A 27,046-nucleotide genomic window follows, 5' to 3' on the forward strand; every position below is an offset into this window, starting at 1 on the left:
TGTAATGCTTTATATATATACATGTATATTTATATAAAAATCTGGGTGGTGGCAGGGAGAGACTTATTCTGTCTGCTCCATCTTTTGTTTTGATCTAGTTGCTATAGAAATACTAAGATCAATTTTGACAGAATAAAATACTACAAATTACATTGTCGGATTACCTCATTACAGAGGGCTGGCACTTTGGATTGCAACATTACTGAAACGAAAAGCGTGAACGCTACAGGAATTTCTGCTCTCTGGAAAAATGTTATTTTTGGATTCTTCAGGAAGGCGTGCATATAAAACCACCGGTTCCCTGGTGAGTGACTGGTCCCTGAGACCGGCAGAACTTTCATCTTAATTTTTGGTTGTGGTAGGTGATGTCATATTTGGCCATACATGTACTTTAAGCTGCAACTGGCATCTCACTGACAAAGGCCCTCATGTTTTTTCTGTTAAACACTTAGGTAACTGAGTTCTTGTAGCAAGACTGATGGAACGAGTCTTTTTTCTTCCTTTTTTGGTGTCATCTCCTACCTGTGTGCCTTTGTATTGATACTACTAACCTTGGTTTAGTGATTTTCCCTCCCTGATCAAGTAGAAGTACTGCAGTATGCTTTCTGGTCTCAAAACTGGCTAATGTTAGAAACAACTGCCCTTTAGTTCATTAGCAGTGAAGGGCGTGCTTTCAGAACGAGCAGCTTTGGGATGTCATCTCCCTTGCAGTGAGAGGTCTCTGTGCTGCATGGAGATGGTCGTGAAAACTCAAGTTGCTGTGGGTTTCTTTTTCATGCTGATGTAGCTTACATACGTTTACATGTGGATACGGGCCTTGCTTGAAGAAGTTATGCAGTTTGAGTCAGGGAATTGTCTTGTGCTCTAACTACTGGTAGAACTTTATTGCTGTGTTAGTGAAAGACACGTTTAGTACTACATTTTATTTAGGAAACCATTTATACGTTGGTATTATTTGTATACAGGGAGACAGATCTGTGTGATTTGGCAAATGGTTTAGTCATTCTGTTTTTCTTCTAGTCAAGAATATTACTCTTGCTATATCTAATCTAGAGTTGTAAATTGCAGCGGAGGTACAAATCCAAAACAAACATTTTGAAGAATTTGAATGGAGTAGAGCCCCAATTTCCATTTCAGTACTCTCTCTGTTGTCCAATTTGTTAAACTCAAGTGGTCCCACGTGCGAGTAGCATGACTGCCAGAAGCGCTCTCCAGCCATCTGCTTTTTTGGTAACTCTTTGATTATTTCTTTGTCCGTTTTTCTATCCAAAATTAGAACTGGCAACTCGATTGGTTGATTAATACTGTATTTTTTGTAATTTAACATTTGCAGCTTATGGCTAGGAAATGGCAGCAAGGTAATAAAAAGCACAAGAAATAAACTCTCCTGCTGAAGTCCAACTGCACTATGGTGGAGCTTTTCTACCACGTTGTTTCAGCCTTTCAAGAGTAGCAAGAGAATTGAATAGGGTGAAGTTTTACTGTTTGTAGGTAATGACAAACTGGAAGGAAGAGACATAGCAGCCTGCACTGACTTGGCGAGCTGTCTTGGAAATGTGAAGAGCTGCCAGGCACTGATAGAAGCATTTGCGATAGACCCGAACTGAGAAGCCAGCACTGCATTTCAATCTGAACCAAACCATACAGTAGAGGAACAAAAGTTAATGAACCAGAAAGCTGGTTCAGAGCCCTGTAGGAGAGGTTCTGATCTGTGTCCTGCAAGTGAATGGGGCGTGTGTTCTGATGGCTTCAGCTGAAGCTTAACTAGAGGTCCTGGGATTCTTCACCAAGAAGGGGTGAAGCCTTGTCCTGTAGTGGTATCTAGAGACAGGAGAGGGAGTCACGGCTGAAGTGGATGCTGTGAGATGCTCTAGTACACCTAGGTGTACCAGCCTCTGACTGGCTATTCCTCCTGGTTCAGGTTATCAGAAGGAACCACTAGATATTTTAGAGGCTGTGATTCATTTGGGCTGACTTGTAGAGTTTAACACGTTGGTGGTGAAGGGAAAGCTGACTTTAAAGGACGCAGCCTAGAGGACCCCTGCACTTCAGTGCATGTTGTGGGCAGAATCCTGCTATGTTTGTATGGCCTTAAGTTTTCAGCTTCAGTTCACAAGTGGCATCAGTTGACAGAAACTGAAAGGTTTTAGACACTTAAATGAAGAAATTCACCTGGACAAATGAATGCTGAAAGACAAGCAGAAGGTAAATGAGAACTCTAGATCATTGCCCTTGTATTTGCTGCATTTAACTACCTAATCCATGACATGGTGTTTCTGGATCTGAGCAGGCTGGGTCTGTTCTAGATGGAAGCCAGAGAAGGTAGTAATGGATCTGTCCTGTAATGCAGACTTGGCCAGAGAGATTGCATGATAAATGAATAATAAGTTATTGTTTGGTGGTGGGTTTCTTCCCCCTTTTTAAATACTTTGCTTCGGAATTTTGGTCTGATCAGCAGTGAAAGTGCAACAGGTTTGCAGGATAATGATTGAAGTCTCATGTGCCACATGCAGAGGTTTGGTATTTCCAGCAGCCACTTTGAACTGCAGTGCTGACAGGGGAGGAGAAAGAGAAGGGCTTGCTCTTTGGTGCAGGCTCACATTGTAAAATGTGCCATGTTCAGATATTACTGTTGGGGAGAACATCTGTCTCCAAACACAACCTCAGTCCATGTGTTCATCCTTGTCATTTCTCTTACTGTGAAGACAAAGGGAAAGCGTTTCTTTCAGATCATAAAGGGCTCTGGAAACTTAACTCCCTTTGTGTTTCAAGAATTTCCCTGTGATTGTTTAGGAGACATTGGTTTTCATGGCAGTATCATGCAGAAAATCAGAAGTTCACAGAAGACTGGTGGTTTCAGGGATGCTGTGGAGGGTGGGCTGCTGTGACTTGGTATATCTGGCTGGTCTGCATCTCTTGACTTGCAGGCTGCTAATGGCTAGCAGTGCTCAGAGCTGTCAGAATGGAGAAAAGGCAGGCACTGTTTCCGAATATACAAATGTTCAACACATTAAAAATATTTTTGTTTTAAATTATACTGAAGGGGGGAGGGGGAGGGAAGAGGAAAAGGGAGTAATTTAGCAAGTGGAGATGTGGTGGGAGCCAGCCAGGCTAGGATTTGCTAATATCTGAACTAGGCTGTTGAAAAATGTTCTAAATCTGTCAGAAGGTCCTGAAGGCTTAACTCTGCCCAGTTTAAGTTAGTGGCGACAGGATTGGGCCCTCTATTACTTTTTTATGTGGTGTTATAAATTACTTTCCCATATTTCCAAAAACATTAATGAAGCTTTTCAAAGCACATTGTGAAATCATTGTATGTGTTACTGAAACTACTTATCCATATGCACAATAGGTTAATACAATATATGAGCTTTCTCCTTTTCTTTTGCTTTTGCAAACTAAAAATCTTTCCTCCTCTCCCCACTTTGATTTTTTCCAGGTAAAATGATGGCAGATGTACTCAGCTCAGTTTCATATAACATATTGCTTACTGGAAGAACAAATTTAGCTCTCTGCCTTTTTACTGTAAACTTAGTTTTGGTTTTTATGTATTTGTAATTTCCTTTAAACCATTTATAAACAGGTTAGAAATACCATTTCATGCCATCTGACTATTAATAATCAGAGCTTTTTATATGGGTTCTCTAGGAATCTGTCAAGCAGGAATACACTGTATGGTAAACAAACATCTCCAAACTCTTCCTGCTGCACAAATATTCATTGCATTGTTTTGTTATTCCTTAGAGCATTCTGCCTTTACTTAGGATGATACAGTCAGGGGTTTAACTGCTAATTGTTATTTCCAGAATTTTATACCTTTAGGGTACAAAAAGAAGTAATTTTTGCAACAATTTTCATGTTGCATTAAAAAAAAAAAAAAGCCATTGGAAAATTGTGAGAGTTGGGTTTTTGATGACAGAGCCAGGAGGCTGCTGACTGGTTTCCTGCTCATTTTAATGATTCACCATCACTGGACTTGATGACCTCCAGAGGTCCCTTTACACCTAAATAATTTTGTGATCCCACAAAGCTGGAAGGTTCCCCTCGCTTTCTTCCTCATGTCCGACTACACACCCCCACCACTTCCCTTGTGCTGTTCTGGCATTTGTACTCCTGTCTGAGCATATTCAACTCACTACACCTGCAGAAAACTAACCTTGGGGAAAAAAAAGAGGATTTCCTGTGTGGTTAGCAGGTCAAGTGTGCTCAGTGAAGGTCCTGTAAATGCTGAGACCAGCATAAAGGAGTGGGCAGGATGGTGTGATGGGGAGTGGTGTTGGAAAAGAGAAGGGAGAGAAGATTGTGGGACAGACCTTTTGACAGCACTGAGCTGTTGGACCATCTCAGCTGTGTTACTGTACTTACCTCCAAATGGGTTTGGTTATATCAGTGGTGGCTCACATCTCTTACTGTTCCCGCATAGGGATGTATGGACACAGAGACAGTCCTTTTCCAGGTCATGGTCTCCTCCCCGATTTCATTATTCAGTTCTAGCCTGATGCGAACATACCCATATATGACCTTGTTATCACAACAATAGAAAATGTGAACTTGTCTAGATTGGCTTGATCTGGCACAAGGAAGCAAGCAGCTATGCAAGGTGCTGTTCTGTGGTTTCTGTGGTTTCTGTGGTGAAGTTGGTTTAAGAAGTTTGTGGCTACTCATTCCCATCCTCAAGAACACTGCAATTTGCTGCTTGCTCGGGCTGCACCTTATCCCCTCCCTCTCATCAGTTCTGGTGCTGAAAAGACCCTGTGAACTGATTTACTTATTCCTCCTAGTTAGTTTTTAGTCAGTGTAGTGAGTTGAATCAGTTCACTGCAGGGTCAGACAAGTACTGGAGCCAGCAGCACCGGAGGGATGGATGAGACCATGACTGAGGTGGCAACTGGCTGCTTGTTCAGCCTGTCTGCTTCAACTGCACCATCAGGTGTTTCACTGCCATTACTTGGAAACTGTTGTGTAGATAGATCACAAGATGCTCCCTGCTAAAAATAATTCCCTGCTCTCTTCTGAATACTTGTTTTAAACTGAGAGATTGGTAACATTTGCAGTGCACTCTTTTACACCATTGCATGGTTGATAAATTGTAGTGAAAAGGCAGCCAAGGGCTGGTAATTTCTGAAAGTAGTGTGTTATAGGACTCTGCCACTGAAGTGATCCAGTCTGCCTCTGCATTTGCTGGTGATGGTACTGCTTCTTTCTGTATCTGTAAGAGTACAAGAGACTGTAAGAATACAAGAGAGGATTTTTCTGAACCATTGCCTATACACTTGACCATCCTCCAGTGGCTAAAAATGAAAAATTACCCACAGCATTAAGAAGATGAAAATTTGATGAATGCTAGTCCTGGCTGAAAACAGCCCCGTCATGTCCTTCTGTCTTTCCCGAGATGGACTGACTCTTATATCGTAAGGTGATGGAATAACCTAGAGAGATTTTTGCTGCATGGGTGGTAAGAAAGGGCAACTGGAGAAATAATGAAAAACATGATTTTTCTGTGTGGAGAGGCAGACCTTGGGAGGATTTGTGTGTACAAGTTACAGACTGTGAATTGCTTTTCATTTTGGTGAGCAGTTGCTCACATGAGTATTCAATTAATTTCCAGTGGGATCTCATGGGGGTAGCCACTGACCACTAAAACTTAATGGCTTGCTATGTAGAGTGCACGCTTTCTGCTTTGATTTTGAATGTGGTAGTTTACTGGCAAAGTAGACTTCTCTTGTAAGGAAGAAATAGAGTTAACTTTTACAAATGTTCTACATAAATTCTGGTTTCTCATACTTTCTGCACGTATATAACAATTCAGAAACTAAACGTGAATCAAGAGACCCCTAACATCATTTTTGAGCTGTAATGTTGGTAATAGTATATTTTCTGAACTCTAGCTTTGCCTGTTGAGAAGTAAGGTGGATTTCAGGCAGACAGCTGGCTGTTCCTTGTCTTAACACCTCATGCTCTCTTTGCATTCTGATGTAAACCACTACCAGATCTCCACCTCAGGAAAGCTGCAGTTACTACTTGTATATCAGTTGGTAAAAAGCACTTTGAGCTCCAGTAGGATGAGAGCTGTAGAAAGAAAGAAGCAAGAAATCACTGATAAACTTGTTTCTGTGAACAATGATAAACTTTGTTATTCACTTGCAAGATAAATAAATTGGGTTAAAGGTTTAAAATGTGCAGTTAATGGGTGACTGAGAGTAAGGGATGATCGTGGTATTTAAGACCTTAATGTTTTTATTATCTGTGTTTGCTTTGGGCCCATAAGCAACAGATAACTTAAAGAAAGGGAGAAAAAAAAATGAATTAATATCTTCATTTATACATAACTCTGGATATCTCCTTGGACAGAAAGATTGGAAGTTCCTGAATACTGTTGCAACATATGACTGCCTTGTGTCACAAAATAAATGAGATCACCAAGAAATGAAGGGTTTCAGCAGTGCAGCAACTGAACAATTAGAACATGCTTCTAATGCTTTCTTACCTCTACATGTAAAATACAGGCACCCACTTTTCTACTCGGTTATGTGCTGATCACTGATAACCTTTTCCTGAACTGTTCAGGGTCTTCTGCTTTCACCTGTTAAAATAAATGACGTTTATTAAAAGAACAGTAACAATAACACCAAAACCATATTGTTTTAGGGCATAAATCTACCACTTCAATTGCATGAGCCTGTCAGTGAATTTCTGACACCAAGTTATGTTATTTAATGAGTGCTATTAGGTAGTTCTGTCACTTAATAGGATTGAGGGTTTGAAATGCCATGTAATATCACTTCACTGGAGAAAAAATCAACAAACAGCCCTCACTAAAAACCTCACATCCGCTTTGATGTCGGTAAGACCTGCTGTCACTTCAGAAAGGAACCCGCCGGGCCTGTTTTCACAGGGCTACAGCTGCCATTTTAGGAGAGGCAACAGTTATTCTTGGCAATTTTACACTTAGGGGCAACCAAAAAAAAAAAAAATCTCTCACCATCTGACTGAGAGTGAAGAAACATAGAATAGTTATGGCAAAAGGCAATTTGCAGGCTTATGGCCATAAAATGTCATCTAGTTCAAGGAAATGGGAATATAGACTCTGCATATCAGAAAGATGCTAATGGCCATTATTGTCATGTGTTGTCATTTACACTGGGGTATCATCTAAAATCTTTGGATAAGTTCTGGGCTACTTTGTGTATCATACAATTAGTGAGAGCCAGTTTTTCTCCTGAAGAATTGTTGATGGTTGTGCAGTCATCTGTATCTCCAGGTGTCCATCTGGTTGCCCTCGACACGACCTGAGACTGCATCTTTATAGGAAGAAGTGTCAGTGTGTTGTGAAGGAAGTGGCAACAGCCTGCAGAAAGAAGGATGGAGATTGGTAGCAGAAATTCTGTTTCAGATCTTAGTTTGCAGGTTCATGGCACTGGGCAGCTTAAACCCACCAGGGTTTTATCTTTTGGTGTTTTCCTGTGTAAGGAAAAAGTCTCTTTTCTCCTGAGAAAATTTCCCACCTCACTGGGAGAGCAAACATCAACTACAAGTACTACTGAAAAGTGCAGAAAGAGGAAATAATGCTCCACTTATGGTCCATAATGAACACTCTGAGACTGAGCGTGGTTGGTGACACTGTTCTGTTTTGATCCAGAAAGTCAAATTCTCACTTTAATGCTGGTGTCCAAAGGTAGCAAAGGAGCTAATTTCCCTCTGCAGTGGCTGAGCAACTGAAGTGGGGTTAAAACCAGAAAAGTTAGGTCCCTTTGGAAAATTCAGTAGAAAAATGTTTTATGCCTTTCCCATTAGTTTTGCTTCCTGTGAATGTTCTGGGCATAGACATGCTTGCTGTTGGTACCATCATGAGGAGCCCCATGTGTCTTTAGATCTTTCCGTAACATGAGCTGAGTTTGCTCCTGAACTGTTCAGAAGCCTTTTCTTTAAATTGCAGTTGCACTTTTTCTGATCAGAATATTTTGGTCGTATGAGATTCCTCTGGGACTATGTCCTGTGTTGTCTGAGCACGTGTAGAAGACAAACTAGCAGACTGATCTCAGAAAAGGAGTGCTCAGCAGCCACACGTCTTTTGCTGGGCTGCATGTGTTTATAGGCTGTGGACTGGTGACTGGTGCAGAGGATGAATCTGTGTTCCTTAAACTTTTAATTTTCTATGGATACAGCACACAGGATGCAGTCAGTACTTTGTGGCACCTGTGTGCAATGGCAAATAAACTCCCAATCATTTAGAATAAGGGGAGCTATAACATTATATCCAAATCAGTTGTACTGGTTTGCTTCTCCTAAATCTACCAAAGTAGTGGGTAAATTGAAAAATTCTGGATAAATGCTGAAATATATGTAATAAAATACTAATTAAAGACATCAAAACCTTTTAAGAACATCGCTGTTGAGAGCTAGCTAGGTAGATTGCATGTGAGCATATTTTTAAGTGCTCTGCGTACATACCTAAAGACAAGGTAAATTGCAGAAGTGAAGAATTGCAGCTCCCCTGAAGTCCCTGACAGAAGCCTCTCTCACTTCGGAGCGGTCAGGATTTCATCACAAATCCCATTGAGCCCATTTCAGTCTAGGTAGGCCGTATACAGTGGAAACAAAAAAGTCTTGTGCAGTGTATTCAGTTTTTATAAAGAGATCTGGAAGCTTGGTGGTAGATGTTCTTCAGTGCTAAGGTGTACTTATGGGGTTAAGATAAGCTCAGATTTTTCCTGTGACAAATCAGATTTGCCATTACTTGAGCAAATGCTGATAGAGACCTAGGGAGAAGTTAAAGCCTCTACATAACTTCATGAGATAATACCACTGACAATGCTGAACGAGTCAATTAGACTGCAGTATCCTCATTTCTTCCCACATGATTTCCAAAGCCTGTGGCAGATTTTGGCAGTAAAACTGGATCTAGGGATGGAGGGTGTTCCCGAGACTGGACTTTTTGCATTTCGTTTTAGGTGCTTCAGTTTTGCAGATCTTCAGGTGTGTTTTTTATTCAGATTGTTGTGTGGTTGTTAATTAGTATGTGTCTAATTCAGTGTTTCCAACTGGAATTTGTGACTTCAGAAGAAAGTGTGTTATGCAAAAAATTACTTTGGCTTTGTCAAGAATACTGAAAAGCTCTATTGCAGCTGAAGAGACTCAAGCCGTGTAAAAATTGTGCTGTGGGTCAAAATGATATATACATGTAGAGAAAGAAAGTGAAGCCCCAGAGTCTGAATCCTTAGTATAAAGAAGGTTTATTAAGTGCAGATCTTTTTTGGGACCTTGAAAGTAGGATCTAAATAGGAAGTGCCCAGCTAAGCTTAGTGAAGCCTTGCAGGAATAGATCATCTTTGGAATAATCCAGACATGACTTGGGCCAACTTTTTGTGTCTAGAAAGTTGCATAGGTCCCTGGTTTAAAACAGACCACTTTTTAAGGGATTTTCTATGGAAAGACGTGCAATGTCTAATCTCAGTATGAAATTGTTGCTGTGTTTATGCATAAATGGCTCCACTAAAGGGATATCCGGATGAAACATTCACCCATTCCCTTTATTTCATTTATTTTTGCATTCATGGACCCTTGAATTCTTGAGGGCAAAGAGTTTCCCATTGGTTAGATGCTTAGACACAGAATAAGATGCAGAAATGAGAGTGGTGTTTGCATTTGTCTCAGAAAGCTGCTCAGCTGGACTGACAGTTAATACTTCACTACATCACCTAACCGTGCTTACCCAAGAAATGCCAGCAGAAAACCTTCTGCTTCCTCAGACGGTGGCCATTAATATTTTGACACTTTTTTTCATTCTTTCACAGGCAAAAGCATTTGATGTGTTCAGTAAAACAAAAATACTGCCATGCAAGACCTCATCCTGATGGGACCACCTTGATAAACCCACTCTTAATATGATTTCAGTTATGAAATACATTTTAATAAGGAGCTGAGATTTCAGTGTCCTCTGTTAAATGCCATCCTTGTATATCAGAGACTTTGAACGCTGTATCGGTGCCTGCACAGCGAGTGCACAGGGCTGCGTTTGAGGCGGTCTCACCTCCCGGGCAGGGATTGTCTGTGTGGGAAAGGCACGAGAGGGAGCCGTCCATCAGTGAGTGCCAGCGTCACTGAACCATGCCTGTGCCTGGTCTGAACGCTGCCAAGGCTTCATTCCCTACCTTGTCCCGAAAAACAGTTTGTAAGATTTAAATGGGATTTTTAAAAGCGTGGCATGATCTGATGTAGCAGAGGGGACCAGTGAGAATTTGGGAGAAGTGAATATAGAGATACTCTGTTTCTTAAGTGAATAAACAAAAGCTGTAGAACCAAGTGCTCCTGAACACTAATAATTATTTTCTTTTGAATCTCCACATTTCCTATGTTAGGCCATTTTCCTTTTGAAGTCTTCTATTTCTTAAAAAGACATACTGCTTTGGACAAGCAGTAAAATGCCCAGAGTATAACCTATACTTCTGTTCCCTCTCTTCCACTGGTACCTCTATGAAAACTCAATGATCACATATTGCACCGAGGAGAAATTCAATACCTGGACAGAGTCTGGCTGGTGTTCAGGCTGCAGACCCGCTGATAGCCAGCACGTGGGTGGGCACGGGGGGAACATGCTCTGCTCAGGCAGATGCATTCAAAAGCCATTTTGAAGCTGCATGGGAGATACTTCGCAGATACTGTGAAACTAGGATAGTTTCGCAAGCAATGGAATAGATGTAGTTTGTGGTGGCGTGTCAAGAAGGCGTTCACAAAAGCACGTGAGGAAGCTGTTGTATGGTCACTTCATCCTGAAATCAAGTGTCTACTGTCAGCAAAAGGGAAATCCCATCCCACTCTTTTCTAGCCCCAGATGTTTGCTCCTGCTGCCTCCCTTACTCCAACATTAGTCTTCAGAGCAATGACCTGGATCAGGAAAATGATCCAGCTAAAAACTAGCCAGACTATTAAAAAACAAATAAATAAAAAGTCACCAACTTGGACTTAGGCCAGGCTGAAGTGCCTCTGCAGCTTGCAGCTTGTAGGAGTAAAAGTCAGGACAGAACCGTTAAAACGCGCCCATAAGGATCTAGGAGGGAGCCATGCTAAGAAATGGGTCATGTGAAGTTCAAAAGCTGACTTCTTTTCCCCAATAAACTACTCCCTGCATCAGTAACTTTGCCAAGACCAACCTCTGAGGTCTCTGTGTGCAGCCATTCACCGGCGCAGTTTCTTCTATGTGGGAGCTTCTCCCTGCTCCAGTGCATTAGCATTTTTTTCCATGGGCACAGGCTAGGAGAGACAGGTTTCTTCACATTCTACTGTATCTGCATGAGAACAGCCTTCAGGAAGAACGGCGAGACACCACAGACTTCATATGTAACAACTTCGGTGTGGGAACTGTGATCAACTGCTCTTTAAGGTTTTGGCTGGCATCCCAGTTTTCTGGTGCTTCAGTTCTGGGGATGTCCTTGCACAGAAGTTGGAGTTGATTTATAGCTTGTGTGTTGAGAAACAGCATTTGTGTAAATGTTTTTTCCCAGATAATGGGGAAATTTGGAGTCTTCTGGGACTTTCAGGTGGAAAGACTTTAGATATTTATTTATTTGTCCTTTTGAAGCAACAAGGCAATGCTCCCACTACTTGTGTCCTAAGTAGGAAGCATTTATGTTTTGGAAGACTTTTGTTTTGTACAGTCTGTATAAAAGAAACAAAACAAAAAACCATAATTTGAACCTCCATCTCCTCACAAACATCCCTGACTGAGTGTATTAATGAAATGGTTTTGATTTTAAAAGACACATGACTGATATTTTTAGTTGTACTGTTAAGAGTGAGATTATGGCTACTAAAATGCAGTGCTGCTTCCAGATGCTGACGTGCAGTATTGATGACTGGTAGTGAGAGACCCCGAGCAGAGGAGAATTTTTCGTAAGACCAGAGCTGTTAGCGTGAGACTCCTGGGCCCATTCCAGTCAGCCTGCGTGATATTTCCTCTGGAGTTTCAATCGGATTAGATATTCATCTTCTCTTCCTGTTCCAAACTGTTGTTTAGTGTTGATGTGTCCTCTTAAACCGTTGCCAAGTTCCAGCACAGTGGTAGTGAAGCCAGTCCTACATCTATGCTGGGATTTTTAAACTTTTGGAGAAGTTTAACCCTTTGTCTCCATTGAAATACAGGGGATGTATGCACCTCAATCTCTTAAACAGCTTTGAGAATTCCAGCACTGCCGTGACCAAAAGGCCAAGCTCAGGAGCTCGCAGCAGCTCTGAACCTGCTTCCAGCCTGTTCCCCTCTGCAAGGTGCAGAGTGAGTATTTATAATCTCTTTGGGAATGCCTGCGATAAGCAAATTTACTCCAATGTTTATGAGGTAGTTCCAAGTGAGATGCAAGAAACAAAAGTCTGCCTTCGCTGCTTTTGCTGCAGGGTGGATGAGGAGGGGGTCTCTCCAGACCCTCCCTGCCCAGGTTAGAGTCATGCCTGGGGGTAGACTCACACCAACCTGAACCCATGCAGGAGCTGTCAGAGGTGTGGAAGCTAGCATGGTTTCTCTATCTGAAGAAACTAAATCTTGGTGATACCTGTAGTTAACTTTGCTAGGGAGGGTAACTGGAGTCTGCCCTCAGTTCCCTGGTGGTCCCCGGCAGCCTGGACCTCTGCCTTCCAAAATGGGCTGTGCCCTGTAATTTTCTGCATTGTTGGCCAGCCTTTACACCGGAATGGCTGCTCCAGCTCTTCTTTTGGCTCCCTTTTGAAGGGAGCATGACTGGAGCAAAATGACTGGCACACTGATGAGTGAGTGAAGAGCACTGTGGAGAAATTGTAATACTGTAGTATTTGAAGATAAAGTGAGCAAAAGAACATGAGGATGGCTGTCCTGGGTCGGACCAGAGGTATGTCTACTCCAGCAATCTGTGTCTGAAAGGAACTAAAGACAGGCACAGACTCGCTGCTTTTGCAATGTACATAAATTCTCACTTCTCAGAGACAATCCTATGGCAAACATTCTGAATATTTAGCAAATTCTGGATATTGCTCAGATATTCTTGAGAAGGTCAATTATATCAGCAAGACTGCGCCTCTGCAAGCCAAGTATCCTTTATCCTAAATACATTAGGAAAAGATTAGGCATGTGACACAGCTCTGGTTATTCAAACACTTCTTACTTGCAGTCTTTGTGACCTGTTCTTCTGACTGCCACAAGGTATTTCACCAAGACTTTGTACTAATTTCTGAGAAATTTAGAAAGTGCAAAGAGAGGCAAAAATCTAAACACTGTATTAACAAAAATTAGTATTAAATGTTCTAATGCATTTTATTTATTTATTTAGCATAGTATTTAGCATATATGCTTTTGATAGGTCACCATATACCTGACTGGGTATGGAATGACTAACTAAAAGCTTAGAGCATATGGGCTGGGGGTTAATTTTTCCACTGGAAATATAAGTGGCAAAAATGTTTCATAAATGGCTATTGTTTTCTAAAATGACCAGATTTCTTGTGGTGCTTTGTTGTTTTTTTTTTAAATTCTTGGAGCTATAATATATACATATACCACCCTTGGTTATCCACATACATTTAATTTATTTGTGTTTGCCCGCTTAGTGCAAATTCATTACTTGCCAGCAAAGTCCTCTGTTGACACAAAAAGACACTAGGGAAATATATTTTTTTTTACAATAAAGTCCTGTGTTCATATAAAATGTTTCTCAATGGTAAAACAAAATAAAGAACTCAGAAACACTAGCGTGTGGAAGTTCACAGCTTCTTACACAGTACATGTGCCATAGCACAAAGGATCATGTAGCCACATAATGAGGAACCTAACACTCTGAAAAACTTTTAAAACTCACTGTCTGAGAGTGCGAGAAAGAATAACCCTAATAAGCTGTGAGATGTATTTACCTTTAGAACAATATGCTTTGTTCCTTGAAGTTCAAGCCTTTGATTCATTGAAAGGGCTCTGATGATTTCTAAGGCAGAGAGTTAGAGGAGTCAAAATGGAATTCAAACTTCAAACTTGGTAAAGGACCTGTATCTACAAAAGCATTTTGCAATAAAAAAAAACCAAATTGAAAATGCAAATAAACATCAAAACCCTCCCCCAAATCCTCAACCCTTTGCACAGAAGAGATGGCAGCTTTTGTTGTAGCATTATTGTGACATTTTAATTCCAAATACAACTGCAGCCTTCTGTCACTGGTGCTTGGGATATAGCAATGTGGATATATTCTGTGTGTGTGTGTGGGGAAATAATTGTGCTGATATACTTCTGGTGTCAGTGTGCAAAATGTGAGTTGTGGATGAAGCTGCTTTACTCCCTTTCTTCTGGTCCTCAGAAAGATTAGACTCTTGTGCTTGTTTCTGCATGGCTGTGTGAAGAAATGACCGTGGAAGAACATATGTGAGTGAGTTTTGCACAGAAATCACATCCAGGGTCATTTTCTTCTCTGGCAGGTCTGTGGTTTGGGGCCAGCTTTGAAGAAAGACACTTTTCTGCATGTGAGTGTAAGTCGCAAAGGGTAGCATTTTGTCAGGAGACAGAGGCATTTTTTCCACTGGAGTAAATGAAAGCATAAATTAAAGCAGCCTCAAGGTGCAGCTGTGTGCTAAGTAACACCTCAGAAAGGCTCAGTGATCATAAACTCGTAGAAGACCTGCTTTTGGAAAGATCTCTCTAGGCCTCGAGGTGAACCATCTGCTCAGAGCTAACTTCCAAGCTAGATGAAGTCGTGCAGAGTATTACTGACTTTTGAAAAGCCAAAGTTGAAGATTATTTTATAACCTCTCTGGTCACTGTTCCAGCGCTGAGCTACTGTCATTGTAAGAAACTTTTTCCTTATGTCCAGGCAGGATTTCTTGTGCTGTGCCTTCTTGCCTCCTGTCCTTTCACTGAGCACCCATAAGAACTGTCTGGTTCCATCACCTCTCTCAGCCTCTCAGGCAAGTGAAGAGTGCAGTACGGTGTCATCTTGTCCCTCTCTTCCTCAGGCTTCCTTCAGGCTGAAGCAACCCTCAGCTTTTCCTTGCCAGCCCCAACCATTTTAGTGGCTCTCTGCTAGACTTTTCCCAGTCTGTTGATGTACAAATATATCCGTATCGTATGCTGGATATTCTTATATCTGGTGATATCATATGCCATATTCTTTCTGCATATTATCATCCTCTCAATGTCTGTGTGCTTGCTATGATTTTGTTTCCCTTCTGCCACAGCCGCGCAGCTTCCGCTCCATGGCTGCTACAGATTGTTGAGCTGTGTTGTGAGATCTGTACTTGAGGGTGCTTTTAATTTGCAGATTGAAGTGCTCTGTTCATGTCACATGCGTGGGGTAAGTCAGAGAGCTCCTGGGTATGCAGAGAGCTCAGGGTGATGATGGTTTGTTTCGAGGCAGGGGAGTCCCTTAACCTTGGTGGGAGTTAAGTAAACATGCCAGGGTGAGAGCAGCCCTGTTGCAGGCAGAGCTGTACTGACTTGAGCATTCACTTTTGCAGGCTGTAAGACCTGAAAAAAAGCTGTTCAGAAGGAAGTCCTCTCCATCTGAGAGGATTTTTCTAGCTATTGGACTGTTGTCGCTTGTATATGAGCAGTGACTAGCCTGAAGATACAGCATTAATACAGCTGCTGCCTCAAAAGCTGCCTTTAATAACTCAGAAGAATTTTGAAATAGAAAAAAAAGACTGGTCTTTTCCTCCCTCCTCTTCTCCCTTGAGCCTGTGGCCAATAGCTTAAATGATTCTTCCTGTCCTTGAACATCCTTTTCCAGCTCTCCTCAAAGCCAGAATTAATGCCGTACTTTTAGCATCGTTTGGGAAACGCAGCCCTAACAGAGAGTTGAGATTCTGGCCGCAAACAAACATCGTTCTAGTTGAAATCCTTTCTTTGAGTGTGAACCAGTAATTCCAACTCAGATGGGAATAGCAGAGTGCTGAGGAGGACATGAGGGGTATTTGATGACCGATGCCCAAGTTCATAGCCCCTTTCCCCTGACAGAGGCTCTGCCTGTAATGCAGTACGCTGAGTTAGGAGGATCCGCGTGTAATACAGTGCACGCACTGTTGTGGAGCCAAACGTGCTACTCACTGCTAAATTTACAGAAAAGCAAAGCACTGCATGCCAAAATTACATAAATTCTGCTGGTTTCCTATAGACTAAACCTCATATTCAGTAGGTGTGATTACCTCATGCTCACCTCTGCACCTGGGGAGTATACAAGGCCAACAAACAGACAGGCCGAGCCAGAAGAAAGCTTCCTGGTTCCTGAAATTACTTTGCTTATTCAGTGAAATAATGTATGCACAGTGCACAGGTTCAGGGTGGGGGCACACGTGATTTGGAGGTCTGTGTTTGTTTATTGTGCAGGTCAGCCTCTCTAGCACTGACTAATACAAGGTCTGCCTGCTGAAAGGGACCGAGGTGTGCTGCAGAGCGTGGTTCTGAGCGAAGGGGAGAGAGCCATAGCACATGTCCCAGCTTCTCCAGGACAAACACACACAGTGGAAACCTCCTGTTTGGCTATCGTGACTCCGTTATACACTGCTGTGGTGGTGCACAAGCTCTGTGTCCTGCTGACATCTCCATCTGCACATGTCCTGTTCACAGGGGGAGATGAGATGGGAAGTTTTCTTCACTGAAGGGCAGCAGGTGCTAGTAGACAATAACTACCAAGACAGGCAAACCTCATTAGTTACAAGAAACGCCTTTCTGGCCCAAACAGGGTTTTTCACAGTCATTTTTTATTTGTGTTAAAATTTGTTTTGCAAATGAAAGCTTGATGAATTTTCTTTTTAAATCACAATAACTTTTCAGGAAAAACAAGAACTCATTTACCCTCCATTAAATAAAACTTAGTGTCTTCCTCTGCTGTCCTGAGCATTTAAAGCAAAGACGTGACTACTCTTCATATGGAACAGAAAGATGATCTGTAATAAGGACCACTATGTTTTCATTGTTATCTGCTCCATTTTTGCAAGACGTTTTGAGCTGAGTGATGTCAGAGGTAGTGGGAAATCAGGTCAGGATACAAGATTTGCTGTCTTTAGAGGAAGTGCTGCAGGGCTGCCCCTGAAAAGCAACAAAACACCCCAAGTGTATCCATAGGGCCCTAAAACCAGGTGGCATGTCTCCAGATCCTTGCAGCCTGTCCAGCCACTCTGGTGGTGACTGGGCAATGCACAGGCCTTTCACATTCATGACACCTGTTCTCTGATGCTCTGCGTGTTTGGAAGCTGGTTTCCCAAGGAAAAGTTGTTTTTCATGGTCTCATGTGTTTGTGTATCTGTCTCCCTCCTCTTAAATGCTGAGGCTGTTCCCCGAAGAGAATTTAACTCTCTCCAAGTTTTGTGATACAAACAAGCTGCACTGGTGAGGGAGATGCCATAAATGTTTTGGCTGTGATGTGGTCTCACACCTTGCTAGACACCTGAGAACCCACATGTGAGTGAGGCGTTGTAATGTCTCGACCACAGGCTGTGTCATAAAACAAAATCCATCCAAGTTTTCTTAATTCCAGTGTTCGTGAACTACTGGTTTTACTTTCACCCGGCTACCTTCCCTGGTTATTGCTCCTAAACATTTTTGCCACACCTTCCTTCTCTATACTCTTTTCAATCCTTCCTGGAAATGTATCTAAGTCATTAATTAAATCACTTAATGGGAGCATCAAGATAGTTACAGGATATAACAAGTGATCCTATTACTGTGACCGTTGTCCTGCCTTCCCCGGTCCCCACCCACCTCTTTCATTTTTGCTCCTCTGGCCTGTTGTATCATGTCTCCATGGAAGATTACCATTTCAAGGCAAAGACTGTGCCATTGTTTTCTGAGAACCACCCAGGATAGCTAGGGGAGCTCAAGGAATAATAACTATTATTAATAGTGTGGTAGAGGTGGAATTTGGCTGCTGGATCCTTTTTGTGTGGAGGGGTTTTATGCTGAGATACGTTGCTATGCTTCAGCATGTACTTGCCCTTGGAAAACACAGAGCATATGGACTTTTCCTCAGTTTTTAATGTTCCTGATACTGAAAATACTTTTGCGTCAATGTAGCTTGAAAATCTCATTTAAAATGAACTTCTGTCTCTGTGGCAAGTGTGTTTGTCCCTAACTGGATCTGTCACTAGGTTAACTCAAGCCAGTGTTTGGATGAGCAGCAACATTGGAAGTCCTGGCCCTAGAACTGCTACATGATGACCGTTCAGAACAAGGGGGTTCTCTTGCTCGTAAGCTGCTTGAGGAGAAGTGAGAGAGAGACTGAGTGAGGTGAGACGTACAGGTACAGAGGTATGTGGGAATGTACCACTGTTCCTCGAGTCTTATCTACCCTGGCAAGCAAGAATATTTTTACATAATTGACTTAATTAGCCCAATCGAACTAGTGATTGCACAATAAACTGAATATACAAGCTTTCTTCTAGAAGAATGAATATGTTAACTTGGTTAACAGCTTTTCTTTAGTCACCTGCCAAACACTTGACTTGGTTTATATTGTGACTTGATAAAGAAATGACCTCATTAATACGATAATAACAAATAATTTCTATGTAAATCAGTGGACCTTCTACCTGGATCATTTTAGTGATTGCCCTCCAGCTCACTTTTTCTTTCAAAGAGCATCTTCACTTCAGTCATAATTATTCATTAATTTATTTCTGATTGTTTTGGATTTGATAAAGGAAACAAAAAAGGCCAGAACCCTTCAGAAGCTTCCAGGACCCAAACAAATAAATTATTTTATTGCCTTTTATCAGGTTCTTGTAATTTTGTTTAATGTTTACCAATTTAATGTTTTTTCCCCTGAGTTTTTAAGGTTTGGAATACAAAGTATTCTTTTATCATTTTTACCATTTTTCAATACCCAAAATATTTTATGCTTTCTATAGAAAAGCAACATCTCACAGTTCAAGTCAACTCTTCATTACAATACGAGGTTTGCAGTATCATCTGAAGTCAAGATGAAATTTGACTTGAGTTAGTACATCCACTGGGGAGAGTTTCCTATCAATGGGGACTGGAACTGTCTTTCGACCTCTTTTCCTGACTATGCCTTTAAGTCACTGTCTGGTTTAGCATTTGCCTGCAAAACAGGGATCCTTATTTTATCCTCACAAAGGAGTTAAGAAGCTTAATTAAGCTGTGCCTTTAAAGTACTTTCCTTAATACACTACAAAAGATTAGTGTGGTAATGTATATCACATGCATTACCTATAAGTAGCTTTATACCAAGAACATTAAGTGAATGTATACTTTGGAAAAGGCCTTTGTGTGCATCTCCACTCATGGCAGTGTTTTATGTCAATTCACTTCTTTGAGTCAGAAACTTAAATGTAGTAATTAAGATCTTTTTGTGCCTGAAAGCCAAAGCTCCACAATTAACAAGAATGTGCATGTGATAATTAAGCTTGTTCTATATCCTGTGTCTAGCAGCTGATAATAGGCACAATCTGAGCTGCCTGGTCATAGCTGATATTTCAGGGAAGGGCAGTGAGGAAGCTAAGATTGTTTTAAAAAAAAAGATGATGTAACCATGCAGGAATGCAGTCATCTGAAAAGTACCTATGATAGATGAGGAAAAAACGCTTCAGTCTTCCATAACTAGGTCTCTCTAATGGTTCCCTATGATCAACATAACACATGTCAAAAACTGAGTTTACGTGGACCAAGACTTGGCAGGTTTTACTGCCAAAGCATCAGCCATCTAGTGATGTGAAGAGCTGGCAAGGTGCTCAAGCTAGCTAGGCAGCCCACACTTAGGTGATAATTTATGGCTACCTGTAATCTCCTCTAAATAGAAACCATTCATATTCTCACTAGGGAAGCTAGAAATGACCAGACAATGTGAGTTCAGCCAAACCAAGACTTCATATAACTTTACAAAAGACAAATGCTCTCTGGTACTGACATTAACAACGGTGCAGGCTCTTAGAAAGTGTTCACTTTTAGGTTTTATTTATTTTAGTATTGTTTGCTTGTGTAATTTCAGAAACTGGCAGTTTATAAGAGCTGAAATAGAGTTTTAACTCTTGGACTTTGATTCTGTTTGTTTAAAGCATAAAAAAGACTGGGGACCAGCCCAAGTCAGTGCTATGCTGTGCAGTGTTGTTTGTGCACTCCCAACGGGTGACTTGCTGATAATTCCAAATGTGCGCGATGCTGAAATCATTAGTCACTGATGCTATCTATCATGGTGCTGCAGAATTCGTGCAGACACTCTTCTTGCCCCACCCTGTGGTTTGGCATTGCTCTGCCCTTCCCTGGTGAGCTTCTGCCGCCGCTTTGGGAGGTAAGGTGGGTGTTGGCCGGGTAGGCATGGGCCACATCCACCAGGCTGGGGATGCTCTTCTCTCTCCTCAGCACACGGTCACAGCCGATTAGAGCTGGTGTGTGCAGGAGGCAGTGGATCTTGGGAAGATCTTGTGCTTTGGGAAAAAGTCTGGTAATCTTAAGCAAGAGGCAGTGGTTGATCTAAGTCCTTCTGATGCTGGGATGCGCCACCTTGCATGTATGAAGTCTTCCAGGAACAGGTCTGAAGCCTTCAGTGAGATCAGATAAGATCACCAGGAGACAAGCTGTTAGAAAGGAGTAAGGGAAATTTCTCCATTCACAGGTCCTGATGTCCTCATTCAAAGAATTAATATTCCCATAGCTGGTGGTGTAATAATTTGAATATTATGGCCTGCCAGTAGTCACACTGAAGTTAACAGATCTAGGTTGAGAATCTCAGTTTAAATCTACCTTTTCTTTGAACCTGATTTATTCATGTGCCAAGATCAAGGATTCCACTTGAAATTCTCTTAATTCTGTGGGCACTGATGTCTGATTTTGGTCCGAGCTGTTCTCTGCACTGCCTGTCGGTCTGTATGTGCTGTTTATCGTTGCACACATACATAGCTGTACATTATTTTTTATGAATGTTCTTCGTTACTCTCCTGAAGAGAGTGTAATACTGCAAGGGAACAGGGGCTCATTATATACAGTAATACAATACAGCCTTTAGGTATCACTGAAACTCAGATCATTAATTCCATTAAGTTTAAGCAGTGAGGAAAACTGTACTTGTTTCATAGTTCTTTGTGTTTTATTAACTTCTCTTATGTGGACCAGCAGGTTCAAGTCTTCTCTCTCTTTTTTTTTTAAGTTTTCTTTTTTTGTAACTGTTAAGCAATTCCACCTGGAGATGTGAAAACTTCGCGGGCTATAAAGCTTACATCCTGAAAATCTCCCTATACAATATTAAAAACATCTAAAGGAAGGGAGGGACCGTTGAAATATTTTGAGTTATGTTTAGGAATGAACACAGGGATTGGATTTGTTCAATAAAATAGTCTTTGTGGTTTTAGGAATGGCCCAATGGATGAATCTCAATGCAATGGAAGTACGGAAAATACCTTTTACCAGATTGTGGGCTGAAACAACTTCTTTAACACTGTTAGTAGAGTTAAAGCCATGTGAAAAAGATCTTAAAAGCAGAAGGGACAGTGGCAGCTACCACTGCCTTTTGTCAGTTGTGGAAGTCCTTCTCTCCCACTGGTGATCTTTGAAAAAGATGCTTTTCCTTGCAAAGGGGAAACATCTGTTTCTCATGTAAGTTAATACTTGATCTAAGATACACAGGAGAAACACCTTATCAAAAATAGGATAGAGGCAAAGACTGGAAGGATTGGTTTATGCATCCACAGTGGAAGCAAGGTGATACTTTCAAATCAAGCAGAAGAACATTGATCTTGGTTTGAAAAATAGCATATAAGAAGCATGGGATCATTTGTGTGTGCGTGTGTATATTTATGCTTATATAGCTATATCTATCTATCTATATCTAATTAGTAACTGTTTCTAATAGGTTATGTTTTTGGAGATGCTAGCCTTTGCATTATTAGTCTCACCTTCATGTTTATTTAAGATGCTTGTGAGGATAGCCATGTTACATTGAATTTAGTACTTGTTTCTTGTTAACTTGTGGAAAAATGTCCTAATTACCTTCCAAACTCTTTTGTACTACACCTGCCATCATACCACCTGTATAGTGTGGTTCTCCTGTGGTTCTTTTTAAAGATAAAGATGGAATGCTAAAACTATCTGAAGCAAATCTACAGAATATCCTGATCCATATAGTAGGCTTATCTATCTGCTTGATAAGCAATGAAAACTGAAGTCTGATGTCATATGAGCATCGTCAGAGGAGTGAAAAAGAGCATGTGAGTGTGCAGTTATGTTATTGAAATATCACAGGTATTTGCTTAAATGCAGGCAGCAATATGTGGAGTTTTGTAGTTCTTTGTGCCTTAAAGGCAAACCTTATAACTTGTTTTCCTTCATGTTGCCATAACACTTTGTATCTTAGCAATAAATATTGGGTAAATTTGGTGTTATCTCAAGAAATTTGTGCTCCAGAGATTTATTGTTCCACTCCCACAGTACCTTTAAACCCCACATCAGTAGTAGGATAGCAATTCCTGGCCTGTGTTAGGACCAATCTACCTCATTTCCTCTGCTTCAGCAAAGTGAGATTGAAGAGGTTAGAAAAATAACAAACATGAAAAACAGGAGGAAAGCTATTGCCAACCTCTGTATGAAACGCTCCCCAAGTCACCCTGCAGAACAAGCCCAAAGCGTTCTGCTCAGCAAAGGTGAGGGGAAATCATTCTTTCGTAGCGCTAAGCAGGACCCTGTTTAAATCCGTTCTTGTCACTGTTGTCATGTCTCATCTGGGTGTCTTTAACATGAAATAAAATACTGCTGTGTTTAAGACCAAAAAGAAGTGGAAAATGCACTCATCTGTGTCCCTCACTTGTGCCAAAGAATTTTTCATTCCCACCTCAGCTCTAATTTGAAATGTGTTAAATAAAAATCTCCAGGAGAGTATCCAGAATAGATAGGCATGTTTAGGTCAGCGTACTACTTGGCATTGCCATGGACCTCATCTCTAATTACTAAAGAAATAGTGAGTTAGTGAGTTAAAATACACAGCAACTGTGACCTAAATAATTTCCATTCTGGATACTGGCCTGAAATAAAGAGGGCTTTTCATTAGCATGGCACAGATTTAGTGTCGTGGGACATAGAGTTTGTGCTTCGGAGGAAGTGCGGTCAATGGGCCATTAAGTTTTGAAACAGGAGGCAGGCATCTTCTAATCTCAGTGCTGTTGACAATAAATATTAGGGAATAGCTTAATATAGATTCACGATAGCCATGCCAAAGTCATTCAAGTAAACTCAGATTTGTAATACTATGAATGTGCATGCACTGCATTCACATAATGGAGGGATCGTTTGCAGGTCCCAAAGGAAATCTTGCCTTTCAGCCCTGGAAGATGAGAAACCGACTGGGAAATCTAACCCAGTGTATAGATTGAATGGCAATTACTTGTATTGTGGGGATTTGCTTTTCCCCTGTTGAAAATAAAATGTTAAAATTAGAAAACAGTTCCTGAATTTTGGCAGTTTCCCATTTAAAACAAGTAAACAAACAAACCTCCAAACCAAGATTTACACCTTCTGAAACCCTTCAGGGTATGCATGTAAGGGGAAGCCTTAATAGCTGGGGAAGGCAGCAAGGCAAGGGGATGGAGCACAGGGGTCCCTGGGAGCACGGCTTTTGGGGAGGGACAGGAGCAAGCTCAGTTTAATGTAGTAGGGTCTCTGACTCACACTGGAGTGCTTTAGACTGCCACTTTTCGGGCTGTCATTTTAAGTGGTTATAACTCCACAAGGCCGTATCTAAGCAGCTTGTCTGTGTGTGTCATGGTCCTGCCTGTCTTTTCAGGTGTGCATCCTGGCTAAGGTAAGCCAAATGTAAAAGAACTGCTCATTTAAATGGATGTGTGTGTTCTGCAGCATTAGGATGCTCAAATTTGCAGAGGACATTTTGGTGTCCACATCCAAGGGTTAATCTTGGAAAGCCTTAGCCTTCACAGCTGAAAACCCACTTCTATAAAAAAGTGGACAACAGTTGGCCTCACTGGGCTCCTGGAGCCAGACCATCCTATGAACAGGTCCTATGGAAAGACAGCATACTGTCCACTAATTAGACTGTGTCATAACATACACACTCAGAGAGATCAAACAGAGGTTGAGAAGGCAAAATCAAGCTTATTTCTGTCTTTTCCTTGGTTTTGACTTTGCAGCCTTAATAAATACTTTTTTCTCCGTTTCTACGTGCATCTGCATCAGGCGGGTTCCTCCTTTTCCATGCTACCTGAGCGCTGGCTCCAGTGTTGGTGAGCTTGTGGGAGTGAGCTGCAAAGGCACTGCCTGCGCCCCAGGCTGGCGGGCAATGCCTGTCTGTGGGCCCCAGCTTTGGGCTGGAAGGACCGTACACATTGCTGCTTTGACAAATGAGAGAAAGGAGTCATTGGAGATTTTAGCTATTAGAGGCCACTGTCTCTGCAATGTAGATACATGTACCTTGCTATATAAATTTGGGCAGACTTATTTAGGAATAGGAAAAAGTGTGCCCCTGCCACAAAACCCTGCCTATCTCATCCCCAGGGAAAAGTCAGTTCCTATAATGCAGCACAGAGATGCAAAGCCTTCTTGGAGGAAATGCGACCATTTTGACATAAGGACAAAGCAGGTTTTTTTCCCTGTACTCCTCTTGAGAGACAATTTGGGTTTAAATTACTGTAAACAATTCAACTAGAGGCAGACACTTTCTTGGAAGATCACAACCCAAATGTTGAAAATATTCAAATAATAATTAGTCAGAAATAGTATTTTACAAGTCAAGCAACGCTAGTAGTAGTTGTAGGCATAGCCCTGTCTATCGGTATTCTGAGCGGATTAAACAGTTCACTGAAACAATCAGAAGTGTGTTTAGTGGATGTACTTTGAAAAAGTTTGATCTAGTAGTTGTATGAAAATGCTGAATGGAGTTGAAATGGGCTCTTGTACTCTGTTGACTGAGAGTCTTGTGACAGTATTTACCAAAAGAATAGGTAAGGAAAACCAAGCAGCAATGAGGGCTGGTAGCACTTGGAAGTGAGTGCTAAAATGTCTCTGACTTGAAGGAACTAAAAATGCTATTTTATGGGCTGTTCATCCAGCCTCCACCTTGTAGAAACCACAGCTTGTCTCAAAGGCTGGACCCTCACCAAACCTGTCCCTTGTAGCATGTGGCCTGGCCAGCAGTGCTGTGCCAGCTCCAGGGTGCCCTGCCATTCCCCCGGCTCCACTGCTCGTTACTCTGTAAGCAACACTGCAAGGGGAGCATAAAGCTTTATATACATACATATATGTATGTATGTATATATATAGACACACACACATATGGATATGTGTGGATATATATATGGACATGAAAAGAAAAAAGAAAGCTACAGTCTGATCAATTTATGATTATTCCTACTGGTTATTTAACTCTTAAAGAATGCGAAACTGCCACTCTGTTAAATTAAAGTCTGGTTTTCTTCAGTCCTGCTTTTGCCCGGCAGCTGTCCCTCATGTAGGTAGGCCCCATGGGAGGAATGTGCTTGTTACATGTACGTCTGGGGGAAGCGGCCAGCCACGCTGCTTGAGTCTTCGGTTTTTATTTTAAACCCTCTTAAGTGGATGAAATTTTCTGACAAACTTAAGCCAAATGAGGAAGGAGAGTACTGTGTACAGGTTGAGCTTATCTGTGATCCAGCGGGCTTGCAGAAACTTGTGTATAGCTCAGGTAGGAGCTTGGGGTGCAGCTTGGACTGTGGGTCGGTGAGCACAAGTGCATCCCTCCAGCTGCTTTTTGCTTGAAAGCCTGAATGCCGTGAGTGCATCCAGCTGTTTGAGAAGCTTCTAGCTTACTGCTTGTAGTAGCAAATAATGGCAACAACTAGCTTTTATCTGGACGTGATTCATGCAGTGTGCTCAGAAATGTGTGACTTGGGGGAGGTTGGCACATCTGATTTGGAGGTATTTGCTGCTTTAGTTCATTTGTAGCTGGGCTACTCTAGGCCTTGTATGGCAGAGTTGCTCTCTGTTTCCAGTGCAGCACAGGGATTCAAGGCCAATGTTTACCAGATGCTGGATGAACAAAAGTTACCATAAAAATGAAGTTCTGCAGTGTTGGAGGAATTATTTTATGGGGCCAGAGAAATACCATGGCTACCTCAGCATACCACAAGCAGAAGTTCTTGTTTCTAACTAATAAGTAAACCTGAAGACAGAGGGGGAAAGTGCCTACAACGCAGACAGGGTGCCAGCTGTATTAGCAGCTTCTGGGGTGAGTTTACTGAGAGGAGCTAGGAGACTGTAGCATCCCATCTACCTCCAAACTATTGAAGCATGTGCCCAGATAAAGTGACAGAAAAGCAGCTGTGGGAATGGTCCGCCTCTTTGGTGACTGTCCTTGCTCTCACAGTTGCAACCAGCCTGGCCTTTTCTAGTACCTTTGCTATACACTCTAGCTGCCGCCTTCATGCTGCAAAGTATGTCAAGGTTATTTTTTATATATGTGAGCTTCTCAGATTGTGCCACACTGTTGAAAAATTCTGAAAATAGAGCTGTAAGACATCAGCTGTGCAGCTGTTCTAACAAAGTCTCCTGGACTTTGCCCATTTAAGAAAGTTTTTACTCAGGCAAACACTGATGCTAATGGGAACTAAAAAACTGAAGTCAGGGGAGTTTGTCTAAGTAAGGGCTAAGTTGGATGGAAAAGCCAAAATTTGCAAGCCAAAATTTTGCTTGGCTACAGCACCGTGTAACGGCATCATCTGGGGATGTGGTACCTGGAATCCTGTTCTAAGAGAAAAATACATAACATCGGCTCCCCCAGCCAGGCCTGCAGAATTACTTTGATAGTGGAAGGCACAACACAGCACATGGAGCATGGGAGAGCTGCTGCTCAGTTCCAACCTTGAGTTTTGGAAGTGGATTCACCTTAAAAATGTTTCCATGCTCAGGAGTCGATCACAAGATTTTGGTTTGGTACCGGCTGAAAAGATGAGGTAAATGTTTTTGAGGCAGCTCTTGAACTAGAAACCAAGACAAGGACAAAACTTGCACTTCAAAAGGGAAGGCTGATGATGTAAAGCTTCTCATGTGTACCCATTTTCAGTCTTGTGTCTGTGAGTGAAGACTGTTGGTGCTGAAGGCAGTGGGCTGTGGCAAGGT

General features: G+C 41.7%; 1 protein-coding gene across 1 annotated transcript in view; it reads left to right on the plus strand.

Annotated features, from left to right (window-relative positions):
- The window catches only part of LOC308067707 (uncharacterized protein), a 78,749-nt gene extending 51,703 nt beyond the window's left edge, over positions 1–27,046 (plus strand). Inside the window, exon 5 of the mRNA XM_080396991.1 lies at positions 175–27,046. Coding sequence (XP_080253117.1) covers positions 175–220 — 46 coding nt within the window. The 3' untranslated portion in view covers positions 221–27,046. The remainder of the gene's footprint in view (positions 1–174) is intronic.

The sequence above is a fragment of the Falco punctatus genome (assembly GCF_963210335.1).
Source record: "Falco punctatus genome assembly, chromosome: 7".
Lineage (NCBI taxonomy): Eukaryota > Metazoa > Chordata > Aves > Falconiformes > Falconidae > Falco > Falco punctatus.